Genomic DNA, 27,430 nt, shown 5'->3' on the forward strand with positions numbered 1-27,430 from the left:
GGGTGATTTTCTCAAGGTTGGTATCGGTATATCCATTATTTGTCCTACCATCCCATAACCTGAAACTGTTTGACAGTGTTCATATGTTTTCTAGTCAAATTCAGTCTGTTATAACGACTTGTCCTGACAGTATCAGGTCATTGGGGGTAGAACCTACTGAAAATAGGTTGATTTTTGGCGAAAACCAAGGTAAGTTAAATATAATAGCACATAGCAATTGAACACTCCGGAGCCCTACTCTTTTTTATCAGTCAAACACCTTTTGTGCAAACTGAAAGCAGTCCAACCTAACGACCACACATCGATTAATCAACAGCGAATGAAGTCTACTGGAGACTAAACGATCTATACAGCCACTTCTACTCCGCGTGTAAGGAAGATCAAATGTAGCACGCCATGGTGATTTCTTGGTGCTAAGTAGTCTTTGTTACGCCTGCTTCTGCTGCAGCAGGAGCCTGAAGAGATCGCTTCCGAGGCAGCGTGTACAAGAGAAGTGCAGAACGCTTGCCTGTCACATGTCATTTTGCGCATGTAAAAAGTTGAAGGACGTTTGCCCTTCCATGACGTTCTCCCCCGTTATGCGATCGATTTGCCATAATTCAGTGCAGGGGTTTTTCTGTGTGCGGATAGGATTTATAGAGTGAGCAAAGGAAATGGACATCAATTGGGCGTTTGGTCTAGTGGTATGATTCTCGCTTTGGGTGCGAGAGGTCGCGAGTTCGATTCTCGCAACGCCCCATAAATTTTTCGTTTTTATTCACTTTTTTTTGTAAAAAAAAAAAGTGTGCTCTCTCATCGCAAGATAGTTTGCCATAAGATGAGCTGCTTAGCTTTGCCTTCAGCAAATCTCCTCAAGGTGAATTCTAGGCGGAAAAGTTGTCTGCGCTCTTCAATAGCATTAATATATTCTCAGTAAGCTACTGAATATTTGTGTTATTACGAGCCCATTTTCTGATTGCAGCTCTGATCCGTCTGAACTTGATATTGATTGAAGATGCAGACTGTATGTGGCGGGTTCCTCTGAGCCATCCCGCCGAGATGATACTTTTAACCTCTCCAGTCTGAAGGCAATGGTTTCTCAAACCTCAACAGGTTTACATCGAGTAATCTCGGAGCTGAGCTCAACTATGATAAAATTAGTGCCAATAAAATTATCAACCAAGTCGTTGTAGTATAGTGGTAAGTATTCCCGCCTGTCACGCGGGTGACCCGGGTTCGATCCCCGGCAACGGCGAGTTTTTTATTCCCTCTTATTTTCTTTCTACACTTACATTTCCATGCAAACTTTTGCTGGTTCAATCTTTTTTTTGAACTCTCCAAATCCCTTTATTTATTCAGTGGTAAATACACAAAGAATCTTTTACAATAAAAGGGACCAAGGCACTAGGGCCTCATCAAACCAAGTACTAGGGGGAGAGAACTTAGTTAATCTTGCTAACTCATGAGCAACCGAATTTGCTTCACGATGGCAATGCTCGAACCGGGCTTTGCGCCAAATTGAGCACCCATAGCTTTGCACCAAATTAACTTTTTTTTAAAGGAGGATTACCCCCGGCCTCTGTATCAATCGATGCATGCAGCCATATCTATACCAATATAAAAAGACTCAAAGAGGCAGATCGAAACCATCTCAACCGTCAAATCTTGTGATCGAGCGGTTCAAATCGCTCTAATGTTGAGCACCAAACACGTTTAATGCTTTAATTATCCACCAATGTCATTGGTTATAAACATGTCTAAACTCAACCCTATCCCATGAAATATGCCGGGGGTAATCCTCCTTTAAAAGAATTTCCCAGAGTTGTCCCGCAATACAACACCAACAGTACCTTGCAGCGAATCAGGGTCAAACGCCGCATCAACATTGAGCGTTACTGTCCTGACAGGCGGCGGTCGTACCCATGGGTTTCTCTGCATTTTTGCTTTCGGCTTTGAGGCAGCGATGAAGTTTGCTGCAAGGCCCCCAACCGATGTAACTATTTCAGAAGGCTGTTTTGTCTGCTCCTTGTGAACTACGTAGCTTTCTTCGTTCCCACCACAAATACTATGAAGCAATTGCCACCAAAAGGTATGATCTTTTCTTTCCCAACATAGTTGTTTCATTTGCAGGTAGGTCTAATAGATGCTCAAGCACAGCCTCACCTGCATGGTCAACAGCACATGCCCGACAGATAACTTCCTTATGACATTGTTATGTTTTTATTTAATAACTAGTAATTATGTACGTGCAATGCACGTATTAGGTAGGATATTAGTGACACGTTATATTTGGTAAGGTATATTTGTGGCACATTGATATTTGGTAAGATATTAATTCCTTTCTTCGCAGGAATGATAAGATATTAATTACATGGCATATTTCATGGGATAGGGTTGAGTTTAGACATGTTTATAACCAATGACAGTGGTGGATAATTAAAGCGTTAAACGTGTTTGGTGCTCAACATTAGAGCGATTTGAACTGCTCGATCACAAGATTTGACGGTTGAGATGGTTTTGATCTGCCCCTTTGAGTCTTTTTATATTGGTATAGATATGGCTGCATACATCGATTGATATAGAAGCCGGGGGTAATCCTCCTTTAAAAAAAATTAATTGAGTGTGTGCTGCAACGTGGCGATGGGTGGTCAACCGCGCGGTTATTATTCATTCCCTTGCCCCGGACTGAGGAAGGCCGCTTATGCACTGATGATCACCTGAACGGTCGCATGTAGGCTACACTACATCTAACACGAGTCGCTGTTGTCCCGCTTGGAGTCATTGTTGCTAGGATTAAAGAGGAGGCGTCACTTTGGAGCATGGCGGGGGCTAGGCACTTGAGTAATATAATGCCGCGAGAGTGATTGTTGTAATTCGGCCATGGGCCTTAACCTTTTAAACTTCTTTATTAATCAATGAAAATGACAAATCTTTTGCCGCATTTAAAAAAAAAATAACACGAGTCGTTGCTAGGGTTCTTCAGCCATTGACCTGAACATAATATTTAGCTGGCAATTGGGTGATTTCTTTTCTCAATTTTTCTGAGGGAGCAATTGGGTGATTTCTTGGGCGTACCGCCTTGTTGCCAGATCCGGTTGCTTCATCGAATTTAGACATTGATGGATATATGTACACAAGGTACGGGATAAGCTTGTGGTTGATCTCCTGATTATGTTTTATACAATTCTGTCTAATTAATGGAATCAAAGGGCGTTTGGTCTAGTGGTATGATTCTCGCTTTGGGTGCGAGAGGTCGCGAGTTCGATTCTCGCAACGCCCCCATTTTTTTATTTCTTCTGTACAAAAATCTACATGTAAATCATTTTTTTATTCTGTTTTTCGCTTCTTCTGTAGAAAAATCTACATATAAATCATTTTTTATTTATTTTATTAGAAAAATCTACATACGATGGGGAGCATTACAGTCATTCAGAAGAATGTCACAATGATACTTATTATTTTAGAAGTGTGATGCAGATAATGCTGAATAGAGGAAGGAGAAACTATAATAAGATTTGCCCTCTTTTAGTTAAGAGATTATCTATTAAAAAATATGTCTCACCACATTTAGGAATATCCCCGTTTTGCACGTATTTATCCTTTTTCTAACAAAAAATCTCATAGACGTATAACATCACAGTCATCCATAATTGTAAGACTAGAAAAACACATTGTCACATGCAGGGGCGGAGCCAGGATTTGGACATGAGGGGGGCGAAAAGCCAATGCTAATAGAAGTGGAACATCATAATATATTGAGTCTCATGATGGCACTGATAAGAAATCTTTAAAACATATGTTTGAAACTACAAAAGAATGTTACAATTCTATAAACTTAGCTCTACGACAGCCACCAGCGTTGAACAAGTTGATAACGTGAATTGGCTATTTTCCTTATTACCAATATACTCCCTTCGCTTAAAATAAGTGTCTCAACTTTCAACTAACTTTAATATAAAGTTGTACTAAGCTTGAAATGGGCAAGTTGATAACGTGAATTGGCTATTTTCCTTATTACTAATATACTCCCTCCGTCCCAAAATAAGTGTCTCAACTTTCAGCTAACTTTAATATAAAGTTGTACTAAGCTTGAAATGGGCAAGTTGATACTCTAATTGAATCCTTTCTTAACTAGAAAAGACTACAGGATAATAAAAATCCACCAGTGTGCATATGGTAGGCACGTCAAATAACTCATATCATGGATCCAAAAATGCCCAAAATGTCAAAAGCTCTATTGTAAATACAATGCTAATAAATCAGACTAAGATCATAATTCATGAAAAAATATACTAATAATTAATAGCTACTGGTGCGTCGTGGTACCTGCTGCCAATATATTCAATCTTGGTGACCTCGCTAGCGGCATCAAGCTGTATTCGTATGATGTGATCCGCCTCCATCTAATTGTATGCGGACAGCGAACTGTGGTGTAGAATGGTGGAGGGAATTGTCGTCAAGGCGACCAATGGATGGCCGCCACGGCAATGACAAACGCCCAAGCAGGACACCCGCGGCGGCGGGTGGCCTAGGGGCAGCCGGCGACAACGGCGAACGCCCTAGGTCGTCCAGAGAATACGCGTGTACACCAATCGATCAGATCGATCACATTATCCATACACCAGAGGAGCCAGCCACGACCGTATGCCTACATATGTATGGGCTATTGGGCTTTGGTCTTCTATATTCGGTGTAGCTGGTTCAATGAATATAATTTATATGGGCTAATGATGCATTTAGCTGCGGCCATTAGCAATGTACAGTATGCAGCCTGCTAAAAACCGTTGAGGGGGGCGAGCGATTGGCAGGGGTCTAGCCCCTGCTCGCCCCCCCTTGTCTCCGCCCCTGGTCACATGGCAGCAAATGCGAGGCAATACAACTGCCGTGCTACCTTACTGAAATTGACATTCATGCCACTATCACATGTTTGGCCACGTCATCCGTGGTGGCGGCAAGCGAAAACCACCATTTGCTTGATCTCCTTCATGCTTTGTTTGATAGAAGTGGATTGGAGAGGTTTGGAGAGGGAGGGGGGGGGGGGCTGGGGATTGGGTGGATCCCTCTCTTCCACCTAATCCCCTCAAAACCCTTCCTTTCACAATCCTATTTGGTATAACATTTAAAAATCCAATCTTTATAATGTAACTAACTCCCCTTATATCCTTGCTACAGAATTGAAAAGGTCACCTAATAAAAATGACTTGAAATCACTATCTCATAATTTAGCAGCAGTTTTTCCAACAACAACATAATTTTACATGACTTGAAATCAATATCTCATCACAACAACAACATAATTTATCATAACAGCATGACTTTGAATCCCAAATCCCAGCATTCATAATTTATCATAACAACATAATCTTTCGCAACAAACAGTTCATCACAGCCACAACATCATTTTGAAACAAAGATATTGCAGACAAATGTATCCATCTTTTGGTGTCATGGTCATCTAGCATTGAGAACCTGAGAGAAATTTATCCATCCGGCTTGTTTATTGTGGCTTCTTTTGGTGCTTGAGAACCTAATAAAACAAAAAGAGATGAATATTAGAGTGCCTTGAGAAAAACTGTTACAGCAAATAGCTTTGCTAGATAGATGAACGATTAGTTCTATTTACAAAGCGAGTAATACATATGAAAGTATAATAGTAGATTTCGTCAAGTATCGCCGGAACATAGTAAGCAATTAAGCATAATAAATGCAAAACAAGTCCTACTACTTGCAGATAATAAAATACAAATGCAAAGATACGGCAGTATTCAGTTTAGATGAATAGAAAAGCCAGTGTTGGTAAGATCATCACTGATATAGATATAGTATTACCACAGAAATCACTACTACTACTTCTACTCGCAGATAAGCAGCAAAGATACATCAGCCAACCACAATTGTCATAGCAAAACTAGTTCAGTACAATACTAAACTGAACATGTAGAAGTCTTTGGCCCTGGAATAAATTTACTCTTAAAATAAGAAGATATCCAAGCGGCAGGATTCTGTCAAAATAAGAACATGTCTAAGTTGAGAACAGAGGGAGTAGATGGCACAAGGCCATCCTATCCTGTACACTGTTGCATGCATGTTCCTCCGAGAGCATGTTCATTTTGATTGTATCCTGTACAATGATTGTTTATCCAGGATAATATATATCACTACCATTTGAGCTGCATTTTAAGTACTGAGAAAGCTAAGAGGTAAAAAGGCACAACCATGTAAGCTGCAGTTTGAGAGCTAAAAAAAATGTGGTTGTACTAAAGAAAAAGAAAAGGTGCTCAGCTACAACACCGACTGTTGTACTATGTCACAGAAATATGCAGGTTACGCACAACAGTTTACAATCACCGCACATACGCACAACAGTTACAACATCAGACTATCACCATCACCATCACTAATTTACAATCTGCACCACACTGCCATCAGCATCAGCATCAGATCATCACAAATGAGCACTATTAATGCTACTATATATCTCTAGATAGGAAGGCAGATCGACCGCGGGATCAACAACTGTCACCAGGAGGGGGCGAACTTGGTTTAGAATCAGCCAATTTATCCTCCTAGATGCATCATACCATCACCAACACAAATTTATGGCAATCTCGCCGGCTAGGGTTAGGGTATAAGAGGGGCTAGAAGAGGACGAAGTCCTTGGCGAGCTAGCCGGGTAGGGTTAGGGTCCATGTGGAGCTGGGGGTAGGATACGTCGTTCTTGGCGTGCTCGCCGGTGAGGACGAGGCGGACGGAGGGCGTGCGGGAGGTGGCAGCCATGGCGAAGACTTGCCTCCCGGGAGAGGAGGGGGAGGGGAGGGGCGGCGATGACTTACCACCGGGGAGAAGTCCAGTATGCCGGAGGAGATCGCCGGCGTCGAGGCGTTGAGCGGCGCGACGTCTTGGGGAGGAGTCGGCGGTGGCGTCTCGAGTCGAGCAGCCAAATCCTCGAGCCCCCTCGAGGGTTCTGAAGCGCGTGGAAACAAGTGGATCGAAGGGGAATCGAGGGGGTTGGGCCGTCGAAACCCCGCGTACCAAATGGACCAACGAGGATTTGCGAGGATTCTGGGTGGGGTTAATCCTCTGAAAACCCTTAATCCTCTGGAAACCCCTCCGACCCACGCGAAACAAACGAGGCCTTAATGATAATTTGCCACTAGCGGCTTGAGCCAGCTCCAACAACATTTGCTCTAGCTCTCTCCTTCCCGACGCAGGCTCATAGTGTGCCCTTGCGACTCCCCTCAACACTCATCAGTGTTGTGCCCAGCCGTCACCACCTCTCCCCATGCCTCCGCTACCGCTCCACTCGTCGCGCCTCCTTGCGGCGCCGGCCAATTGATGTCCGACCTCCACTGCTCGCCACCGGCACCAGTGCTCCTCCATGGCCTCTCTCTATATATCCATTTGAAGGAATCCTCATGGCCTTGATCTCTTTTTTTTTCCTTTTCTAAGCTGGGTGAGGCTTTGAGTTCTCAAGATTCAGCCCTACATATAGTGTCCGCAAATAAAAAATACATCCAAGTCGTTGTAGTATAGTGGTAAGTATTCCCGCCTGTCACGCGGGTGACCCGGGTTCGACCCCCGGCAACGGCGGAATTTTTTTAATCTCTGTTATTATTATCGCCTGAACGCATTGCTCATGTCGTTGTGGCTGATTTTCTGATTATGTTATATAATTTTCCGTTTAAGTATTATCACCAATTGGGCGTTTGGTCTAGTGGTATGATTCTCGCTTTGGGTGCGAGAGGTCGCGAGTTCGATTCTCGCAACGCCCCACTTTTTTTTTTAGTTTTCTTCTCACCCCTGATATTTTTTCCCAGTGAACGCCGGTGCCACTGTTGAAAAAAAGGGCTTTACTTACCCTAGATAGATCTCACATTTGTCCTCCGGAAAAAATTACACGGTGGCATCTTAACTTAATAAAACCACTCAAAAAAATAATCTGAACTTAAAAAAAGAGAGGCTCACTGGCAGATTGTACCTGCATTTTCTTTCATTATTAGGGATGAAGAGAACTTGTGTTCTTCATTCAATTAACCAAAGAAAGGGTTGTCCCGTCAAAAAAAAAAAAGAAAGGGTTGTCCAATAATCCCTCTGTCTCAAAAATAAGTATCGTTGATTTAGCACAACTTTGTACTAAGTCAGCGACACTTACTTTGGAATGGAGAGAGTACTACTCCCTCCGTTCCTAAATATAAGTCTTTGGAGTGATTTCTATGGACCACATACGAAGCAAAATGAGTGAATCTATACTTAAAATGCATCTATATACATCCGTATGTGGTTCATAGTGGAATCTCTACAAAGACTTATATTTAGGAACGGAGGGAGTACATAACACAGGTCGACCAAAAGAGACATGAATTATTGATCATAGCATTCAACTACACGGAGGCTAGAGTAAAATTTCACACAAACAAATCACATTATGTACAACCTTGTTTTCCACCTCTTTATTGATCAAGTTTGTCAGGTTCGCGCTGTGTGTGTAACAAATTTTTGTGGTACATTTCAATGGCCCTGTCTATTGCTCCATCAGGAGGGCGTCGATATTGCGCTTGCCCTCTGGGCCTTTGCTGTACCAGGATGAGACATAGTCGCCGTAAACCACATCCCGATACTTCTGCGGATGGTCCTTGCTCACGAGCTGGGGGGCAGTACATATTTTCTGAGATTTAGGTGGATCGTAGAACGTCGCCACTGACAAGCGGGCACGGTCGGCATTGACCACAGCTCGATGCACGGCGCTCTTGTATCTTCCGTTGGTTATGATCTGAATCATGGTAGAAAACATGAGCAACATATGAAAGAACCATTTAGCAACTATGCAGGAGGAGATTTTCAGCTTAAGTTTAGGATCAACGGTTTGGTCAAAGACCATGTCAATCTAATGAAAGATAACAAAATGTACATGCAGACGTCAATCTAGTGAAAACATAACAAAATGTTCATACGGAAGAAGCGTGGCCATATGATAAGATTTGCACTTATTCACCAAAACATTGAACATGAAGCATAAAAAAGAACGCTAAATAAACTGGGATTAATTAGCATTCTGCATGTAAACAGAAGAAAGAAAATTGTGTCATGATGCACAATCAGTACATTATGTGCTGCCCCGCCAAACAATTGTAATGGTTGGTGTAATGAAGTTTACTGACAAATTGTTTCTGACAGTTTACTAAATTTTAGCTGATGGAATATCAAGCAGCACATCCTTGAACTAGTAGTAGGTTTTATTCCTACCAGTATTCCAGCATCTGTTGATTTTGATCAGATTCATACAAGCTATCGAGAAATATTGAATTGAAGTCGTCCAAAATAGAACAGGGTATTGTAAGTATATATGTTAGACAGACCCTAGAAGTCATATCACTGATTGATTAGAGGGGATGGGAGTTTAAGTGGGAAGGGGAATGGGAGTTGAGAAAGCCAATTCCCACCATTTTCTTCCGACGGGATACCCTGTTAATTCGTGGGCAGAGTTTCCTCCCACACTAATTCCAATCATATACCAAACAAGGGAATGGAAGTAAAAGTCTACTTCCCATTGCCTAATCCCTCCACAAACTCCCATTCCCCTGCCCAAGTGATTACCCAACAGGCTGTTAAGTAATAAAGCATGTGGAGGTATTTACCTCTGTCTGGTCAGACAGAATTACAAGGATTGCATCAGGCACAGGATGCACAGGTATCCACATCCCATCCTTGAATACCTCGAGCCCACCCACATCATCTTGTATTAGAAGTGTTATTGCGCCAAAGTCAGAATGAGATTGCAATCCGAGAGCAAGATCTGGCTGTGGACAAGGGGAATAGTAGCTAACGGTGATGTTCTGATAAGCTTCTCCCACCGCTTCTTGCAGGTAGGAGGGTGGCAACTTCAGACTTTCAGAGATGATGCACAGCAATCTTTGGGCAAGGACTTTCATGCTGTCACTGTATTTTACAACAGTGTCCCTGCAAACGTTGCAGATATATTAGGCTATTTGTTCTTGTAAAAACATGTTAATGTGATAGAAATTGTAGCAACATGAGCAATAATGATACAAGGTATCCCATGAGATTTACTCCCCTGTAAAGAAATATAAGAGTGTTTAGATCACTAGAGTAGTGATCTAAATGCTCTTGTATTTCTTTACAGAGGGAGTATTAATGAATCTCAGTAGCGACCGTGTTACAGTAGCATCTGGCTGAATTTCTACTCAAAATCATACTCTGAAAGAACCTATGTAGACAATTAGAAAATCACACTGAAATGGTCATTTCTAGATAGTACTAGAAATTAAATCGCACGGAAAAAAATGTGTGTGAAATTCTGGTCCAATAGAGAGTCGGCGAGATAAAGTTTTTCCTGAACCTAAACATGAATCTAAAACAGAGACAGTGTGTTTTGTCAACATTTTTTTTACTCAATCCTGCATCTGAGCATGTAATTCATGTTTTTGTTATTAGTGAATTGCTCATAAAATGGCCAAAGCAGTCCAAAAATTCTACAAAAGATATGGAGCGTGCACATTTAACTCGTAGGAGCTACCAGGGCAAAAAAATTTACTCTTACCTGTATCCTGGCACGAAGTCGGGCCACCGGGCGGGGTCCCGGCGGGACTCGGGGAGGGTGTGGTGGTCGAAGTAGTCGCGCCAGTCGAGCACGGAGTCGTCGTTGGCGAGCATGCGGCTGCCGTACCCCTCGGCGGCGGCGCCCCTGGCCGGGTCGCAGCCGAACCGGAGCTTCTCCGCCATGGGCGCGCGGAAGAAGGCCAGCCCGGCGGCCCGCATCGCGTCGAGCAGCCCCGGCGGGGCCCCGTGGTTGAAGACGTGGAAGGCGCCCCACTCGGCGCACGCGCGGCCGACCGCGTCGGTTGTTGCGGCGGCGGCATCCGAGAGGTCCACGACGGGGACGGAGAGGGGGGCGGCGAGGGAGGGGGAGGGGCCCGCGCGGAGGTCGGGCGGCTGGATGTACTGCGCCGGGAGGTGGGGCACGCCGGCGTCGGCCAGCGCCTGGACTCGGGGCGCCGCGGCGGTTTCCATCGGTGGAGCGGTTGGGCAACTCTCCGGTGCCGTGGTGGTGACTGCTACTGTGCTGTGCTGGTAAGACCGACCGACCGACTGACGAATGCAGTTCTTTTTTTCCTTCTTCAGATTCAGAATTTCTATTTCTGCCAAACCAGGAGTACAAACAACTTGAAAAATACGGAAATTACATTGGAGTCTTTCCGGCAAAAAAAAAATGGAGTCCTTGGGACACATTGTCTTCTCCTTGGTAGGGGCGATGGCCTGCCTTCGCATGACTCTCCATCCTCGGAGTAAGCCTGTCGTTGTTGATCACATAAGAGTAGTCATGAAGGCCATAGTTTCGCTGACCTAACACCTTTAAGAATAAGTCATCATAATTGAAAGAGTTGAAAATCCAAGAGCATACCTCATTATTTCTTCTAGGCGTCACACCGGCATGAGATAACGCACCGACGTGATAAAGATGAGTTCGGAGCACCAAACCACATGGGGTGGGAGGGGGGAGTGGTTGTGAGCGCGTCGCATCGACATACCCTGTAAACCTTAGCCTCGTTGTCCTGAAAGATGGCAAGAGTCAACGAGGATTTATGCCCGTGAGTCGTTGGTGCCGCCAAAGACGACATCATTGAGATGGACAAGCCGGAGAGAAAAAATGTATTCACCAGACTGGCATTGCTACCACAATCAACAATGTGCCACCGAGAAACCCTAATCCTTAACTATGTACGGATCGACCCCGAAACACTAGGGTTGCCCACCCATCGAACCGCTGGGGAAGCCGATGGAGAAAGGGGTAACCAACAGGCTCAACACCGATGATGATGGGTGGCGAGGAATGACGAATCGCCTTGATTGCCTCTCATGACAAAGGGGAAAGATGAGGAAAGATAGACTACGATAAATTGTTTGATTCCACATGGGTAACGAAAATGATTCCCTTCATGAAATTTTGTTAAGTTACACTACTGTATCATATATAGAGCACACAACAAATCAATGTGAACTACCCATAAGAATGAACATCTCTTATGGTATTAAACCCCCTTGGAACGGAGGTCCTAGTGCATCCAGGTAATATGCAATCGTGGCCCCACATGTTAGGAAGTGGATTGGTTGTTGGTTGCGGTTGGGCTTGTTTACACGTGGACGTGACGCTTTTATGATGATCGGTGGACAAATATTTAAATTCATGAACACTTTTTAATTTCATTAATATTTTAAAAAATCATGAGCATTTCTGAAAATCAAGAACTACTTTGAAATCTGAGATCATTTTCTAAATTCATGATCATTTCTAAAATTTGCAAAAAAAAATTATCGCGGGGAACATTTTTTCACATTTGCTAAATTCGTGAACATTTTTTACATTCACAGGCATTTTTCAAATACGTATATTTTTAAATTAATGGGCATTTTTTTACATGTTTTTAAAATCATGAAGATTCCTTCGTTTTATGAACATTTTAAATATCGTCTCTACTTTTTTCTGTTTTCCTTCCTCTTTATTTTTTTTCCTTTGCTTCTTTGGATGGGCTGAGGCCCATCGGGGGACCGGTAGCCAACCAAAGTGAATGTCCTGGGGTGTGTGTGCCTGGTCATCCTCCGACGCGTTGCGCATTGAATAGAATCTCCCGCGTGTTGAGTTATTTCGTTGTCGGGAAAGGGGCAAACTAGTTATCTGCTTCGTGTGTTTGTGAGGGGGTGGCGCCAGCTTGCTGGTTCTGCGGTGAGCGAGCGGGTCGCCGCGTTCTCCATCTTCCCCGCCAGGCTTCTCTGAGCGATGCATTCACGGTGGAAGACCGATGTTGTGCTAGTGCCGGGGAGAGGTAGAACGACAAAAGTCAGACGCTGGAGAGCCGAGCCAACATGAGCACATATCGGAGAATCGTTGTAGCTAGGCCCTGTGGCTGTAAATCCAACCTCAAGGCTGAGAGGCGACTAGATTGAGAGATTCGAGCCCTTTGAGGATGAAAGTCAGCGTAAGAAGAATGATTTTGAGAGCAGAGGCATGAATAGATTGGCTTGTATGGGGTCGTGCATGGTACATGGGCCTAGGGTCATGCTTACATGTGCCAACAAAGCAGGGTAGTCAGAAAAAATAAATGTATATTTTGGTGTATAAGGTCTGATAGTCTGTTTGGTTTATGTAGGATGAAAACTGGCTATACATACCCAAACACAAACAACTAGTGATGGAAACGCCGAATCGAACACCATCAACCGAATAAATCAGCAACATCGGTCAGCTTAGTTCAGCTTGATTCTTCGACTTTTGATGTAAAAGTGCTCACCTCTAATTGTAATAGCCCGGCCGAGGAACGGCGCGACAAAGCACGCCTCACCATTTAGAGCATCTCTAACGGATGCGCGAAACGGGGCGCGCGCGGTAAACAAACCCTTTAGCGCGCGTCAAGCGTTTTGCCGCGCTCCAGCGGCGGCGAAAAAACCACGCGCACGGAAACCGCTTGCACGCGCGTGAAAAGGCGCCAGCTCGCGCGTCATATTTTGCGCGCCGCTTCTGGCGCGCCTATAAAGTCCAGCGCGCGCCACGCGCCTCTCCACGCCTCCTCTTCTCCTCTTCTCTCGCTCTCTCTGTGCCACGCGCCGCTCCAGCGCCCCGCCACCGACGCGCCTCCGCTGCCCCAGCGCCACGCCATGCCGCCGCGCCGCCGAGGAGAGTCCGGCTACCGCGGCGTCCGCCTGCGCCCCAACGGCGGCTACTACGCGGAGATACGCTCCGGCGATCTCCGGCTCGGCCTCGGCACGTACGGGACGGCGCGCGAGGCCGGCCGCGCGTACGACGCGGCGGCGTGGCACCTAGGCCGGCCGCGCGGCCAGATGAACTTCCAGGACGTGTACACGCTCCAGCAAGCGCTCGACCGTGCCCCGCCGCCGCGTCTGAACACGGTACAAGACCATGCGGAGCACGCCGAGCGGCAGCGCCGCCTCCTCGTCGCTCAGGAGGACGAGCGGGTCATGGCGGAGTGGCGCGCCCGCCACTCGGAGTACGTCGCCTACGAGCAGGCCTACTGGGCAAGGCGCCGCGAGGAGGACACATGAAGGCGCCGCGAGGCGCGGTTGGACAGGCGTCGGCGCAAGGCGTTGGCGAACGCGCAGTCCGATCTCGTTGCAGCAGGTGGCCAGTCGTTCTTCACGGCGAACGATGATCGGTGGTTGGACATCTGGCTGGATACCTCTGACGACACCGCCGAGGAGAACAATGGTGATGATAGTGATGATAGCGATTTGGAGTAGTTTTCTATCTATGTGTGCCGTAGTAGTTTCTATCTACCTATCTATGCCGTAGTAGTATCTATCTATCTATCTATGTCGAACTATCTATCTATCTATGCCGTTGCACCGATGTAAAATATCTTTGTATCTTTTTTTATCTATGTAATTTTAATTTAAAAAATATTGTACAATGCGCGCGCACTGCATTTTACGGCGCCTGCTGGAGCTGTGCGCGCGCGGGGTTTTTCAGCGCGGCTGCTGGAGCAAACGCTGCGCGCCGCGCCAAACCAGGCGATAGGCGCGCACCAAATCCGTTTTTACCGCGCGGCGCGTTGGGCGCCTGTTGGAGACGCTGTTAGTCCTGACTTGAAAGCTCCAAGTCGTTGCATGGGAAGCATGGAGTGCAGTGATTCAACATCCCTTGACCATAAAGAAAACACTTTTTTTTTGCGATGACAAAAATACATAACTTGGGACGCTAGGTGGCCAGTGATATACGCCCGTGGAACGCGGTCATCGGGGCGAGGAGGACTTTGCTTAGTGATCCGTGACTCATAGCAGCGGCATCGGCAAGTGGGGGCGGCAACACAAGCGGAGTACAGTCCTAACTTTTAGGGTAAAAACCCCTTAATTGATTGTGTCTGGCAGTGATCTTATTGAAGGCATTGTTTTGAGAGCACGGATCTTCTCCAAGGTGAAAACCTAAGATCTAGGATCTGGCGATGACGATGCGTGTGCACTGTTTTCTTTTGGAGGCGTCACTTTTGAAGAGTTTGGACTTCAGGTGTTGTTTAGGTGGTGGTTCGTGTTGCAGCTACAAGGAAGATCACTGTAGCGGGATCTTTTATTTCTTTTTTTTACTGTGTGTAACGATAGTGTCTTTATGATATTTCGTTGTTGCAGAGGCTGGGTGTAATTGGTACTCCCTCCGTTTCTTTTTAATCTGCATATAAGATTTGGTCAAAGTCAAGCTTTGTAAAGTTTGACTAACTTTATATTAAAAAATATAAACATTGACATTATGAAATCAACATTATGAGATGCACCACGAAATGTATTTTCATACTATATAGTTTTAATATTGTAGATGTTCATATTTTTTTATATAAATTTGGTCAAACGTTGTGTAGTTTGACTTTGACCAAATCTTATATGCGGAGTAAAAAGAAACGAAGGGAATATCTCAGTGATATTAATATATTCTCCTTATCGAAAAAATACCGAAAGCATGATGTAGACTGAATATTAGCCCGAAGCAATAATGGTTGGAGTCAATCAATTGAGTCGTTCCTATCAGAAACCACCAGAATCAAAAAGTCTTGGTCGTGATGTAGAGCGAGGCGCCACGCAACCAACGGTGGTCGGCGGCGTGGGAGTGGCAACCGACGAAGCCCTCCACCACGGCGCCACCACCATAGTGCCTTTGCTGCGCTAGCTAGGCCCTGTGGGTTCAGTGTAGACCCGCCCGCATCTGCGTGATGTGCTCGGCGAAAAGTTGTGGCCGGGGTAAGCTTAACTAATCAAAATCTGATTCTAAAAAAAATTAATTAAAAGCTACAGACCCCTAAAATTTTTAATTAAAAGCTACGGGAGTAGTATTGACAAAAGTTTAGATTTTATTTGTCATGTTACTTGCGCCGCCGCCGTGATCCTTCTTTTGAACAGAGTGCCGCAGTGATCGAGATTGGATATGTATAGAGAGTGTGTGTGCGAAACAACTTATCCGCAAAAAGAAGATGACAAGAACGGGAAGTACCATTTGGTGCCTTGGTGTATACATACGTACATCATATGAGATTGTTTTAATAATTAAAGAAGTTTGAAAGTTTTCTTACAATGAACTTGACTTTCTTTTGCACTAGTATAAATTTTCACAACTAGAAAAACCAGCGTCTCAGGGCAAAAAAAAATTTAAAATTATTTGCTTTCATAGGTCACTATCCACACAATTTTTTGACTGAATTCTTTTGTCAATTTTCGAAAAGAAGTCAATGATTTTTCTTTTCTTTTTGGTGGAACTGTTTTTAACCGTGCAGTGGAAGCTCAAGTTTATTTTAAAAATATCTTCAAAACTGATTTTTTATTTAATTGTTAAACTATTTTTTTATGTGATGTGTATATACGCCCATGGACCAGAAGGACGGCTCACGTGGAGCTGGGTGTGCTCTTGGAGGAATTGGCCTGTACTTTTGTGTGTCAGCCTAGCACCAGTGACAGCAACAGCCCGTGAGAGATCGATTCGATTCGCGGGCCTCCACCACCACTCGGGCTCCGGATAATGTTTTCCGCTGGATTTTCCTCTCGAGGGAATAGTGCGTGCGTGCGTGCGTGCGTCCCTGGCATGGCTCGGTGCGCGGAGCCGGAGTGCGACCGGCACCGGCCGGCCTCGGCCTCTGCCTCTGCCTCGCACGGACCGGAAGCGCACAGATGCGCCTAATAATGGCCGCCCGTTTTGTCTTCTTCTTTACCGAAACCGAAACCGATCGCCCGAGTCCCATTCGCACCGCTCCAATACCATACCGCCATCGGCCCTCCATCTCTCTGCGCGACGTACGTCTTCCGCGAGAGAGAGGCGAGTGGAGAAGGGAGTCGAGGAGCCAAGGTGGGCGGTGGACATGGCGGCGGCGGTGAGGGTGGAGAAGGCGACGAGCGACCTGCTGCTGGGGCCCGACTGGACCCTCAACATCGACATCTGCGACGGCGCCAACTCCGATCACGGGTTACTCCCTTTCCCTTCCCTTCTCTCCCTGTCCGTTACTCTCTCCACCGGCTTCCTTCCCAGTCCTCGATCGGTTCCTGTGCGACCGCGATAATCGCTCGAAATCCGTCTTCTCGATCCGTTCCTTTCCTTCCTGTGCAACCGCAACCCACTTCCCGTTTTCTCTAGTACTGCTATTCTTGTGCTTCCTCATCTTAATATGCTAAAAAAAATAATTATCGCCTCGCGCCAAGGTTATACCAGTATTTGATTGATCGATCGATAGCATGATTGGGCGCGCAGCAATTATAATAGGTGGAGCTCAACCAACTGGCAGTTCAGAAAAAAAGCAGAGCATCGGATATAGTGGACATACAAAGTATAACTGTATAAGCATATAGTACGTACGTACAGTTTTTACTCTGAAAAGACGGGACTCGTGCATGAATGGTGCTCACCATATTTAGGCTTGGCTAGTAGACAACCTGGATTCAGGCACACCAGGATCATATGAGCTGCTGTCACTCCAAATTCCAAAAGAAACTGCACTAGACCTGTTTCAGTTCAGCAGAAGCAGAACATCACATGTAGCGGCAAAACAAGTAAGTGTATGCATGCACAGTTTTCACTCTGGAAGAGTGGAACTCCTGCACTGTATGGTGCTCTAAATGGTCTAGATTGTCCAGATTCAGGCACACCAGGACCTCTTGGTGTAACCATTGGAGCTCTGGATTGCCATAATTCAGAATTACTGCACTAGACATGTTTCAGACAGAGGACATCTGAGCCGACACACCATTTTACTTCTTTCCTGCATTGACTAAGTCTGTCGTCAGGTTTAATGTATTGAAAAGGTTAGGCCATCCTACCCACACATCACTAAGAATTATATAGGCTGAATAACTGATGCCTTTTGCCGCTGAGATAACATGTAATTGACCAAATAAAACTCATATTCACACTGAACTTTCTCAAGGAACATCCTTCAAATACTTTTGAAACCAATTTGGGATACCGCCTGCCAATCTGGTGGATGAGCTTTACCACGGATCAAACCTCTCATGGTAGGTAGTTATCATCTGCAACATGTTCCAAGCAGAGCGGTTACAAGTTTGCAGCCTCGTTTTGTGTGGTCACGACATTAATGATGTGACAGGCGCAGAGAGCTTACATCCTTACAGTTTTTCTGACTACTTTCCTACAAGAGTAAATAGTTGAGCTTACACATAAACCAATGATTCAGGCAAGCAAAGGAGGTGATTAAAACTGTGAAGAAGCGTCTTCAACACAAGAATTCATCGGTTCAATCTCTTGCATTGACGGTACATTTCTCTGCTTGTCAGCCTAAGTGAATTTTTAGTTCTGCTCTGTTTGTGCTTGTTTGAGAATGCCGTGAACTGGGATTGCAGCTGTTGGAGACTCTGGTGAAAAATTGTGGCGATCATGTGCATTTTCTGGTTGTAGAGCGCGGTATATTGCCAGAAATGGTCAAACTTGCCAAGAAAAAGGTTAGTGTTCTAATACATGCCGTTGTACAGTTTGTTATCTGGAAAAGCCACTGAATGTTTATTTTCTGAATCATGAAACTAAGAACTATAGTATATCATGTAGGTAAAATTCCTTCCATTTTCTGGTAAATAGATGGCTTCACACCCTAACATACTCTGAGTTGACATGAACATAATCATGAGATGCATTAATGTTTTGGAAGACACACACATATGTTCTTATCCGGCCAATGTCAGAAAATTAGTTACAATCAGCATGGACGTAGCTCCATGGCTTAAGAACGATTAGTTAAGGTCTGAATTTTTGAAACAGACAAATCTCAGGTGGTCACGGCATCATGGTTAACTGTAGATCTTTTAAAATTGCACTCCCGGCACTGCTACCTGAGGAAACTGAGATATGCAGGATTTCTTCTCAAACTTATTGGGTAGTAATTTTGTTTTTAAGTTTTTCCCCTTTTTAATCAAATTCATAAGATCTTGACATTCCATTTGGCATCCATGTGTACTCATCCAATCTTTGCTCTTACAGTCAGTAACTTCCTAAACATTACATTTACTCTGGCTCTCTGTCTAATAAATTCTAATTACCATATGTATCATAAATTTTTTGTTCTCTAAAATTTTGTTTTTGTGGTATTGATTAAATTCTTCAGTATAACCACAGGCAAATGTGCAAGTGAGGGACAAAATTTTGACACTCCTTGATTCTTGGCAAGAAGCATTTGGTGGGCCTGGTGGGAAGCACCCTCAGTTCTACTGGGCATATTCTGAACTTAAGGTATTTTTATTGTCTGCTAAACCGTTCAGAACAACCTAGACTTCATGACACACCCTTTTATTCGTCAACTTTCGAAAGTCACCCATCAGATAAGTGAATCTGGTACATATAGTTGTTAAATCTTGGATCATTTTGTTTGGCATGTCCCAATGAGCCTCTTTAATTGCAGCAATCTGGTTTAGAATTTCCTAGGCGCTCACCTGAGGCAGCAACAATATTCGCCCCTCACCTTCAACCAGGGATCGGGAGTCCAGTCAATTCGTCCTTGAGAGCTGATGGGATGATTTCATCAAGTGGCTCTCCTCTGAGGTAACCATTTATTTTATATTTTTATGCATCTTTTGTGTGCTCCATGTTAGTGTCTGAGAAAACGGATGAAATGTGTTCCATGTTATATGACATATTTTTATCTGTTTAGTTTGTCAGACCTGCAACGCATTTTAAGTGCCGCGGAGCTACTAAGTGAGATGCTGAGAGAAGTAGATCCAAATGATCATGAGGTATATAGATTTATTATGTTTTTTCTTCTATTTATTTATTTTTTTGCAGAAGAAAGAACTTTATTGATTTAGAACAGTACTATTACAATGGTTCTGAAGCAACTCGAACACACACATCGGAGCCGTGAAACACAGAATGCATAGTCCACTTGGCTAGTTCAGCCAACAAATGAGCTACTCCATCAGTCCATGGTTCACTTGAACTTCTGGTAACAAGTGCATAGCAGATTTCGCCAATTCTAAGTATGCTTGAGTCCAATTTGGCTATTCTCTAGCAACCGCTATGAAATTCTCACTCTTGTACTTTGAGCTCTTTCCAAAAAAAAACTTCCCAACATTGATCGGATTGAACTTTCGACTCCTTGCTTCTCGCTCTTCACTCTTGCCCTTCCAGCTAACCCTCCTGATCGACCTGGGCTGGGGCCTGGGGGTGACGCGGCCTGGCATTCCTGGGCATCGGGCGGCGGCTGCCGGCAGCGAGGTGACCGGCGGCTCTTCTCACGGGTGGGTGGAGGCAGAACAGCGGGTGGTCGGTGGAGGCCTAGGCCTCGGACGGTGGTGGCGGGGTGATGTGTGGAGAGCCGATGGGGCGCGGGCTGGCACAATGGTTGCGGCTGCTCGGCGGCCCCCCATCTGGATCTGGGATGCCCAGATCTGATGGGGCGTCGCCCGCCCTTCCCAGGTGTGTTGGATGGCAGTAGGGCAGCAACGTGGACTGGCCGCTGGTGTGGGAGTTTGATGTGGTCCTCCTGCGCAGGGTTCGTTGCTCCTCGCGCGACGTCCGGCGCTCAGTCGCCCTGGAGTCGATGCACGGCTTTGGGCCGCCTCTGTTCCGGCCAAGGTAGGAGCTTGCGTTCAATCGGGGGGCGTCGTCTCGTTATGGCGTTGGTGGTCGTGACAGTGCTGTGCGGCAGTCAGATCAGTGCTGTAGGCCACGGATTTGGCGTCATTTGAGTTGATGGCTTGACAATGGCCATCGGCAGCTACTAGGTCATGTCCCCCTGGTCCACCGGGATTGGTGGGGACTTCAGGCGTGGGTGCCCCTACGGTGGCGGCGCTGGCCCTGGCCTGGAGGCTGATGCCGGGCTTTTCCAACCACGGCTTGTGCACTGTAAAGTGGACGGCTGGCAATTTCTCATGGCATGGATGCCGGGGCGGCGGCCCTGGAAGGTGGTCCGCATGGTTGGCTCTCCGGAGGGCACCATGGCGGTGGTGGTGGCATTGTCTCTTGGTTGTGTGGGTGGCGAGAGGCATAGCGCAAGGTGGCCCGGGCGCGCTCTCGGTCTCCGTGGTGGCGCCTCGATCAGGAAGGATCTAGGGATGTGAGATCATCATGCTTCTTCTAAAGACCTCATGGTGGCATGCGGGAGCTACCGGGCGAGAGCTCTGCGCTCTGGCGCCAATGATGGCGATGCTTGTGGGCGCCGCTCTCTTCTTGAAGACGTCGTCGTGGTGTTCCCCTCCGTGTCCGGGTTTCAGGTGAAAACCTTTGTCCATTGTGGACTCGACAGCAGTGATGCATGGCGCCGACATCCCTCCTCTGTTCTTTTCCGGTAGCATAGTCGCGTGCGGTGTACGTGATCCGATCATCCTGGGATCGACTTTGTAAGAGGGCTACCTCTCTACCTTGTATCATTCGGCCGTGTACTTTGTTCGGTTGTTGCTTTATATATAAAGCGGGGCGAAAGCCTGTTTCGAGAGATTTGACTAGAAAGTAATGTTGAAATCCAAGTCTACGTCGCAAGTTTCTCGCCCTTTACTTCCACTGTCTTGTTTCGCAAAGGAAGAGCAGTTTGGGATTTTTTGTGCCCCCACAAGGCAGAGTAGCTCCTGAACTGTCCAAAGGCAGCACAATCCTCAACAGCTCTACCCAAGAAGATTCATTGCCACCGTGGATCCTGCATCAGTGAGGAAGCAGGAGGGTCGTTGCTGGTGTTGCCATATTAGAGAAAACCATGAATACAGAGGTAGAATAACCACCACCAAGGTGGGAAAAGAAACCTGTCGCCACCATTCCGTATGTGAGAGGGACGATCAAGGTAATGAGATCCACCAAGGAATCCACCTGCTGACATGTAGTCTTTCCCGAGCGGTCGTCCGCATGGGTCACGGCGCAAGTCACTGCCGTGTACAACCCTATTGTTTGTTCCTCTATATTGATGTTTGTAAATGTCATAATATTTAAAGTTTTCACTAATTTGTTTAGTGTGGTACTGTTGTATGCTCAAGAACACTTGTTTGCATCCAACGTAGATGAGTCTAATCTTGAGGGTTTGAAATGATTTATTGTTGCCTTGTGTTGGTCACTACACATGCAAATTTCTAAATCACTGACATGCTTGTCATTTTAGGCTGTGAATGATGAAATTATCGCGGAACTTGTGAACCAATGCCGATCATACCAGAAAAAGATCATGAGTTTGGTTAGTTCAGTGAGGTACGTGCTGTATGAACATTGTCTCCTACATTCTCGCATCTTATTACCTTTTATTAAGGGATAAATATGTGGCAACAGTCATATCATCTTTTGCTATGAAGGGCATACTTGGTTTAAAGGATTTCTGTGTGTAACTAGTGTGTAAGAATAATCCGATGTTTCTCCACGCAACCTTTCACTCAGATTGTAATTCTGTTTCAAATCAATAACAATTAAGATTCTCCATCGAAAAATTAAACCCAGACCGAAGTCAAGCTTATTACCTGGACACTTCCCTTGTATAACATGACAACGTTAAGTAGTGGCAATCATTGTTCAGAGGCAGGGATCATTTTTACAGAATGACAACCGCAATTCCATATAAATTATCTGACGTTCCTGTGCTGCATTACAGTGATGAGGACCTCTTGAGCCAAAGTCTCGACTTAAACGACAGATTGCAAATTCTGCTTTCCAAACACGATGCAATTGCATCAGGTTCCCCTCTACCGGGTGAAGAAACGGATGTGTTGAGTGAATTGCCCAGAGGGATCACTACACCCCCTGCAGTAACAGTTGTTCCAGAAACTGCCATTGTACCAACTTTTGTCTTGGATGATGAAGAGGAAGAGGAGGAAGATGATGAGTTCTCTCAGTTAGCTCGCAGGTCCTACTGATGACCGATCTTTATTGTTTCATACTTTGTTCAGTCTATCTTGCATGGTTCGTTGCTGATGAATAATTGTGATCAGGAATTCGAGATTCAGGTCAGCAAATGACAAGAGCGCCTCTTCAGGCGTAGGCGCATCATCGTCGTCCACGCAGGATGGAACAGCAGGCTCAGCAGCTTCTGTGACCACTACAGCATCACCATCTACTTCAAGCAGTGCATTAGCATTGCCTGATCATCTAGCTCCTATAAGGACTTCTCCAGAAGACAAGATTATGAGCGACCTCCTTGCGCTCACCATAGTGTCAAGCCCATCACCTGAACCTGCCTTGCATCCTGGTGGTTCCCCAACCAGCTATCATCCACAGCCTCATTATGTAGACCCAGAGCAAACAGCTGCAGCGCACAATAGCTACGTCGCTCCTTGGGCTCAGCATCAACCTCAAACTGCACCCATTAAGCAGCAGCAGCAGCCACCACCTCAACCTCAACCACAATTTCCTTACAACCCATCTCCTTACCCGCCACCACCATGGGCCCCACAGGACAACACCGAGTCAAACCCTTTCGTGGCATCTTCGTCGCAGCATCTTTCTACCTCCAGCTCGTCTCTTAAAGTACCGCCGAACATGAGGCCCCTACAGCAATCGCAATCTTTTGGCATACCGCTTCGAAGTGCCGCGTCAGATTCACCGACAAACAAGAGCCTGAAGCAACCAATGTCTGCAGGGTCTCGCAGGCCGTCTTATGTTCCTTCTAACAAGTTCTTTGATGATCTGCTCGAGAGAAATGCGGATGGCACTCTGAAAACGGGCAGCACGGTAATTGGAGGAATGTCCAGTCCATACAAACCGTAGTGATGCTAGTGGAATCATACATACCAAAATAAACTGTAGCGATGACAGCGGAATCAAAATACTATGAAAGACTTGCATTTTTTGTCTTGATAACTGCTACGATTTCAAAATACGAGCCAATAAACCATGGTGATGCCAGTGGAATCAAAATATGAAAGATTTGCATTGTTTGTCTTGATGACTGCTATGATTCCATTTGGCCCGCAAACTTTGCTGCCTTGATTGGTTTGCTTGATGCTTCTGGGGGACATTAGTAATTTATGCGAAAACAGAGCATGTGAAATCCCCAATCTCTTTAGTTCTGGAGTTAAAATTGATTGTGCACTTCGATTAAGATGCCATCGAGAGGTTGATGCAATTTGTGGAGCTGATTTCTTATTTCCTTGCACTGGACAACCGCAGAAAGAAAGTTGGTGTGATCTTGAACTCTGAAGGCAGTCCTTTTCATTTAGATTCAAATCACCCCTTCAATCTCCATTGATTTTTTAGACTGAAGTCATTACGCTCAGCTTCAGTTTGGCTTCAGATATTCACCTTCATCACTCTGATCCAGATTCCATCTTATAGAAATGGACTTCCTCAGGCACTTGCTCGGCTAGAAAATGTAGTTCAAATAATTTTCAGTTAGATTTTCAACTAGCCTTTTTCATTGCTACCATTGTCCGATGGCCCATATGAAGCAGGAACGGGCTTGTGTTCAGGTGCTCGTTAGTCATTAGGTACACAAATATATTACATAGCATAGGAGTATATGAACTTTTGTACTCCATAACTAAATCCACGTCAAGTATTTTGGAACGGGTGAACACTTCTCATCTTTTATAATATTTCCCCATTTAAAAACTGTTTTGACAATATCATTTAAAAATTTAAGCAAAATATATTTTCCTACGATATGTTCCTATTATTTATACTATTTTTTACAATCGTTCTTAAATTTTTTTGAGGGGTACAATCATTCTTAAATTTGTTAAATATAAAAAAACACTAACACCATATGGGCTAGGCCAGAGGTGCGCAATAGACTAACACCCACAAAGAACTACCTTAAAAAAAGACTTGCTTCGCCGCGGGTGCTCGATCGGTGCGACGTGGACTCGGTGGAAACACTTTATGAAAATGCGGTGGTGGCCGGGCCGGGCGGTTTTCTTTTCCTGCTTCATTTTTTCCTTTGCTTTTTCTTATATGTTTGTTTTCGTTTTCACTCTACATTTTCGTATATATGAAAAAAAAAGTTTCTATACAAAAGTGCACAATTTTTATGAACAAATTACAACATCTAAATTAACTACACATCTAAATAAATATAACTACACATCTGAAATTTTCCTAATCTTAAAACTAAACTAAATATAAACTAAAATAATCTAAAAAATATGTAAAAACATCTAAAAATAGCATCTAAAAACATCTAAAAAAACATCTAAAAATCTAATAGCACGGTGCAGGGGCGCAGCGGCACGGCGGAGGGAAAAAAGGAAAAAAACTTCCAGGTTACGACAAGTAACGCATATACAGTGTGCCACTTGTCACAACTTGAGAAGATGAGAGTGATCTTTGCAAGCAATACTCCTAGTGATTTCAGAAGTTCTCTTTTTGTTTTTTGAGGGAATTTCAGAAGTTCTCAGGAAGGTAACGCCCGCATTAGCAGGCGCTCCGAAAAAGATTGCTGGGCCGTGGCCCATGCACAGCGGTGACTCGCGATAGACACCCAGCGCTGGCCGCTTGTTTGCTTCCCCGGTGGGCCCTCCCGCTTCACGAGAAGCCAGCGAACAGACGGACCACGATGTTCTGCCTCGATTCGGAGTAGGAGGATACCTGGCGATTCGATCCGGCCTATATATATATATATGGGTCTGTCTATGTTACATCTAGATGTGAGATATTATCTCACATCTAATATGATGTCACATTTTGTTTGTGGCTCTTTCATTGACAACTTTCTACAGCTGGTTCGTTTAATTTTTGTTTGATGGTTGTCCAGCCGAGTTTCTCCGTTGGTGCTAAACAAGCTGAGTGCGTCTCGACTGGCCGGTATGCACAGCTAGGGACCGAAGCTTCTTGGTTTGTAGCACACAGGAAAAAAATATCTTAAGTGTGTTGTTTCGTCTCAGAAAAAAACAAGAAAAAGTTGCAAGACAAAAGCCACACTTAAGAAGGAATCGAACTACCATGCTCCAACTACTTAACGCGTGTCTTCTAGCCACTAGAATAAATGGATGTTTGCGATAATTAATCAGCGTGAATATTTAGGAACTCACTACATCGTCAGATTTGAAACCTGTTTGAACATTTATTGAAAATTTGTGAACAAATTTATAGATGCAGAATATTTTAATAAAAATGTGAACAATATTTGTAGTTGCAAACATTTTTGAAAACACAAGCAATTTTTGAAAACATGAACAATTTAAAAAACTCAAAAAGTTTTTAAAATGCATTTTTTAATTTTTTTGAATATTTTCTGAAACACTAACACTTTCCCAAAAACACGGACAATTTTTTTTGAATAGTTATGTCACATCTAAGTATGACATCATCCCACGTATTGTCTCTTGTTTGTTTGTCCAAAAAAAATCACAATAGCAGGCGAGTGTGCCTGGGCCAGTCCCTCCGCACATGGACAATTGTGAGTCGATAGTTGACATGTAATTGGGCCCCTACAAAATATACGCCCCCTAGTTGCGAGTCGAAGGTTGACTTGCAATTGGGCCCCTAAGAAACTACATGCCTCGAGTTGCAAGTCGGGGGTGGACTTGCAACTAGGGTGAAAACAAAACAACACCCTGAGTTGCGAGTCGATGGTGGACTTGCAATTGGGCCGACAGAAACCCCTAGTTGTAGGTCCAGGGTCTAATCGTAACTACCATGAAGTAAGAACAAAAAAACAGGACCCCTCCCCCTCCCCCCGAGTTGCGAGTTGAGGGCAGACTTGCAACTAGGGCAACTACAAAACTACATACCCGAGTTGTGAGCATATATATGGTTGACTTGCAACTGGAGCAATTACAAACTACATCCATCGAGTTGCAAGTCGGGGTGGACTTTTAACTTGAGTGAATACAAACTACATCCCCCAAAGTTAAGAGTTGAGGATGGACTTGCAACTAGGGTGCGAGCACAAGGTGAACTTGCAACTGGGCCGAATACTAAAACTATATCCCTCGAGTTGCAACTAGGGGTGGACTTTTAACTTGAGTGAATACAAACTACATCCCCCAAAAGTTAAGAGTTGAGGATGGACTTGCAACTAGGGCAACTACGAAACTACATCCCCGAGTTGCGAGCACATGGTTAACTTGCAACTGGACGAATACTAAAACTATATCCCTCGAGTTGCAAGTCGGGGGTGGACTTGCAACTAGGCCGACAAAAAACCCTAGTTGTAGGTCGAGGGTCAAATTGCAACTACCATGAAACAAGAAAAAAAACCCCGAGTTGCGAGTCGTGGGTAGACTTGCACCTAGGGCAACTACAAAAACTACACCCCGGAGCTATGAGCACATGGTTGACTTGCAACTGGGGTGATTACACACTACATTCCCTCGGGTTGCGAGTCAATTCTGGACTTGCAACTGGGCCGACAGAAACCCCTAGTTGCAGGTCAAGGGTCTCAATTGCAACTATGATGAAACAAGAACCAAAAACCTACACCCCCTGAGTTGCAAGTCGGGGTGGACTTGCAACTAGGGCAACTACAAAACTACATCCCCAAGTTGCGAGTCGAGGGTGGACTTGCAACTGGGGCGATTACAAAAACTGCATGCCTCGAGT

At 45.0% G+C, this 27,430-nt stretch overlaps 2 protein-coding genes and 5 non-coding genes across 7 annotated transcripts; 6 read left to right on the forward strand and 1 right to left on the reverse strand.

Annotated features, from left to right (window-relative positions):
• Positions 1–666: 666 nt before the first annotated feature.
• On the forward strand, positions 667–738 carry TRNAP-UGG. The gene has a single exon. It is a non-coding gene; the product is annotated as a tRNA-Pro (tRNA).
• Positions 739–1,162: 424 nt separating this feature from the next.
• Positions 1,163–1,234, forward strand: TRNAD-GUC. The gene has a single exon. It is a non-coding gene; the product is annotated as a tRNA-Asp (tRNA).
• A 1,953-nt stretch (positions 1,235–3,187) lies between these two features.
• Positions 3,188–3,259, forward strand: TRNAP-UGG. Its single transcript has one exon. It is a non-coding gene; the product is annotated as a tRNA-Pro (tRNA).
• A 4,238-nt stretch (positions 3,260–7,497) lies between these two features.
• TRNAD-GUC lies at positions 7,498–7,569 on the forward strand. Its single transcript has one exon. It is a non-coding gene; the product is annotated as a tRNA-Asp (tRNA).
• A 110-nt stretch (positions 7,570–7,679) lies between these two features.
• Positions 7,680–7,751, forward strand: TRNAP-UGG. The gene has a single exon. It is a non-coding gene; the product is annotated as a tRNA-Pro (tRNA).
• Positions 7,752–8,318: 567 nt separating this feature from the next.
• On the reverse strand, positions 8,319–11,093 carry LOC125522270 (jasmonate-induced oxygenase 4). Its single transcript, XM_048687345.1, has 3 exons — positions 10,538–11,093; positions 9,615–9,936; positions 8,319–8,749 (listed from the first exon to the last, which is right to left on the reverse strand). The coding sequence occupies exons 1-3, from the start codon at positions 11,005–11,007 to the stop codon at positions 8,501–8,503; spliced, it is 1,041 nt and encodes a 346-aa protein (XP_048543302.1). The 5' UTR covers positions 11,008–11,093; the 3' UTR covers positions 8,319–8,500.
• Positions 11,094–16,661: 5,568 nt separating this feature from the next.
• On the forward strand, positions 16,662–23,834 carry LOC125519726 (TOM1-like protein 6). The gene is made up of 9 exons (XM_048684468.1): positions 16,662–16,945; positions 18,168–18,246; positions 18,334–18,432; positions 19,100–19,213; positions 19,383–19,522; positions 19,632–19,713; positions 22,065–22,150; positions 22,545–22,796; positions 22,882–23,834. The coding sequence occupies exons 1-9, from the start codon at positions 16,842–16,844 to the stop codon at positions 23,654–23,656; spliced, it is 1,731 nt and encodes a 576-aa protein (XP_048540425.1). The 5' UTR covers positions 16,662–16,841; the 3' UTR covers positions 23,657–23,834.
• The last annotated feature ends 3,596 nt before the right edge of the window (positions 23,835–27,430 follow it).

This window comes from Triticum urartu, chromosome 7 (assembly GCF_003073215.2).
Source record: "Triticum urartu cultivar G1812 chromosome 7, Tu2.1, whole genome shotgun sequence".
Lineage (NCBI taxonomy): Eukaryota > Viridiplantae > Streptophyta > Magnoliopsida > Poales > Poaceae > Triticum > Triticum urartu.

Bases quoted from the DNA above. Each gene is read 5' to 3' on its own strand.
- LOC125522270 (XM_048687345.1), bottom strand. From the start codon at position 11,007: ATGGAAACCGCCGCGGCGCCCCGAGTCCAGGCGCTGGCCGACGCCGGC. The intron at 9,937-10,537 runs GTAAGAGTAAAT...CAACGTTTGCAG, and splicing joins GACTTCGTGCCAGGATACAG to GGACACTGTTGTAAAATACA. The intron at 8,750-9,614 runs GTAAATACCTCC...ACCATGATTCAG, and splicing joins TTCTGTCTGACCAGACAGAG to ATCATAACCAACGGAAGATA.
- LOC125519726 (XM_048684468.1), top strand. From the start codon at position 16,842: ATGGCGGCGGCGGTGAGGGTGGAGAAGGCGACGAGCGACCTGCTGCTG. The intron at 16,946-18,167 runs GTTACTCCCTTT...CCAATGATTCAG, and splicing joins GGCGCCAACTCCGATCACGG to GCAAGCAAAGGAGGTGATTA. The intron at 18,433-19,099 runs GTTAGTGTTCTA...GTATAACCACAG, and splicing joins TCAAACTTGCCAAGAAAAAG to GCAAATGTGCAAGTGAGGGA.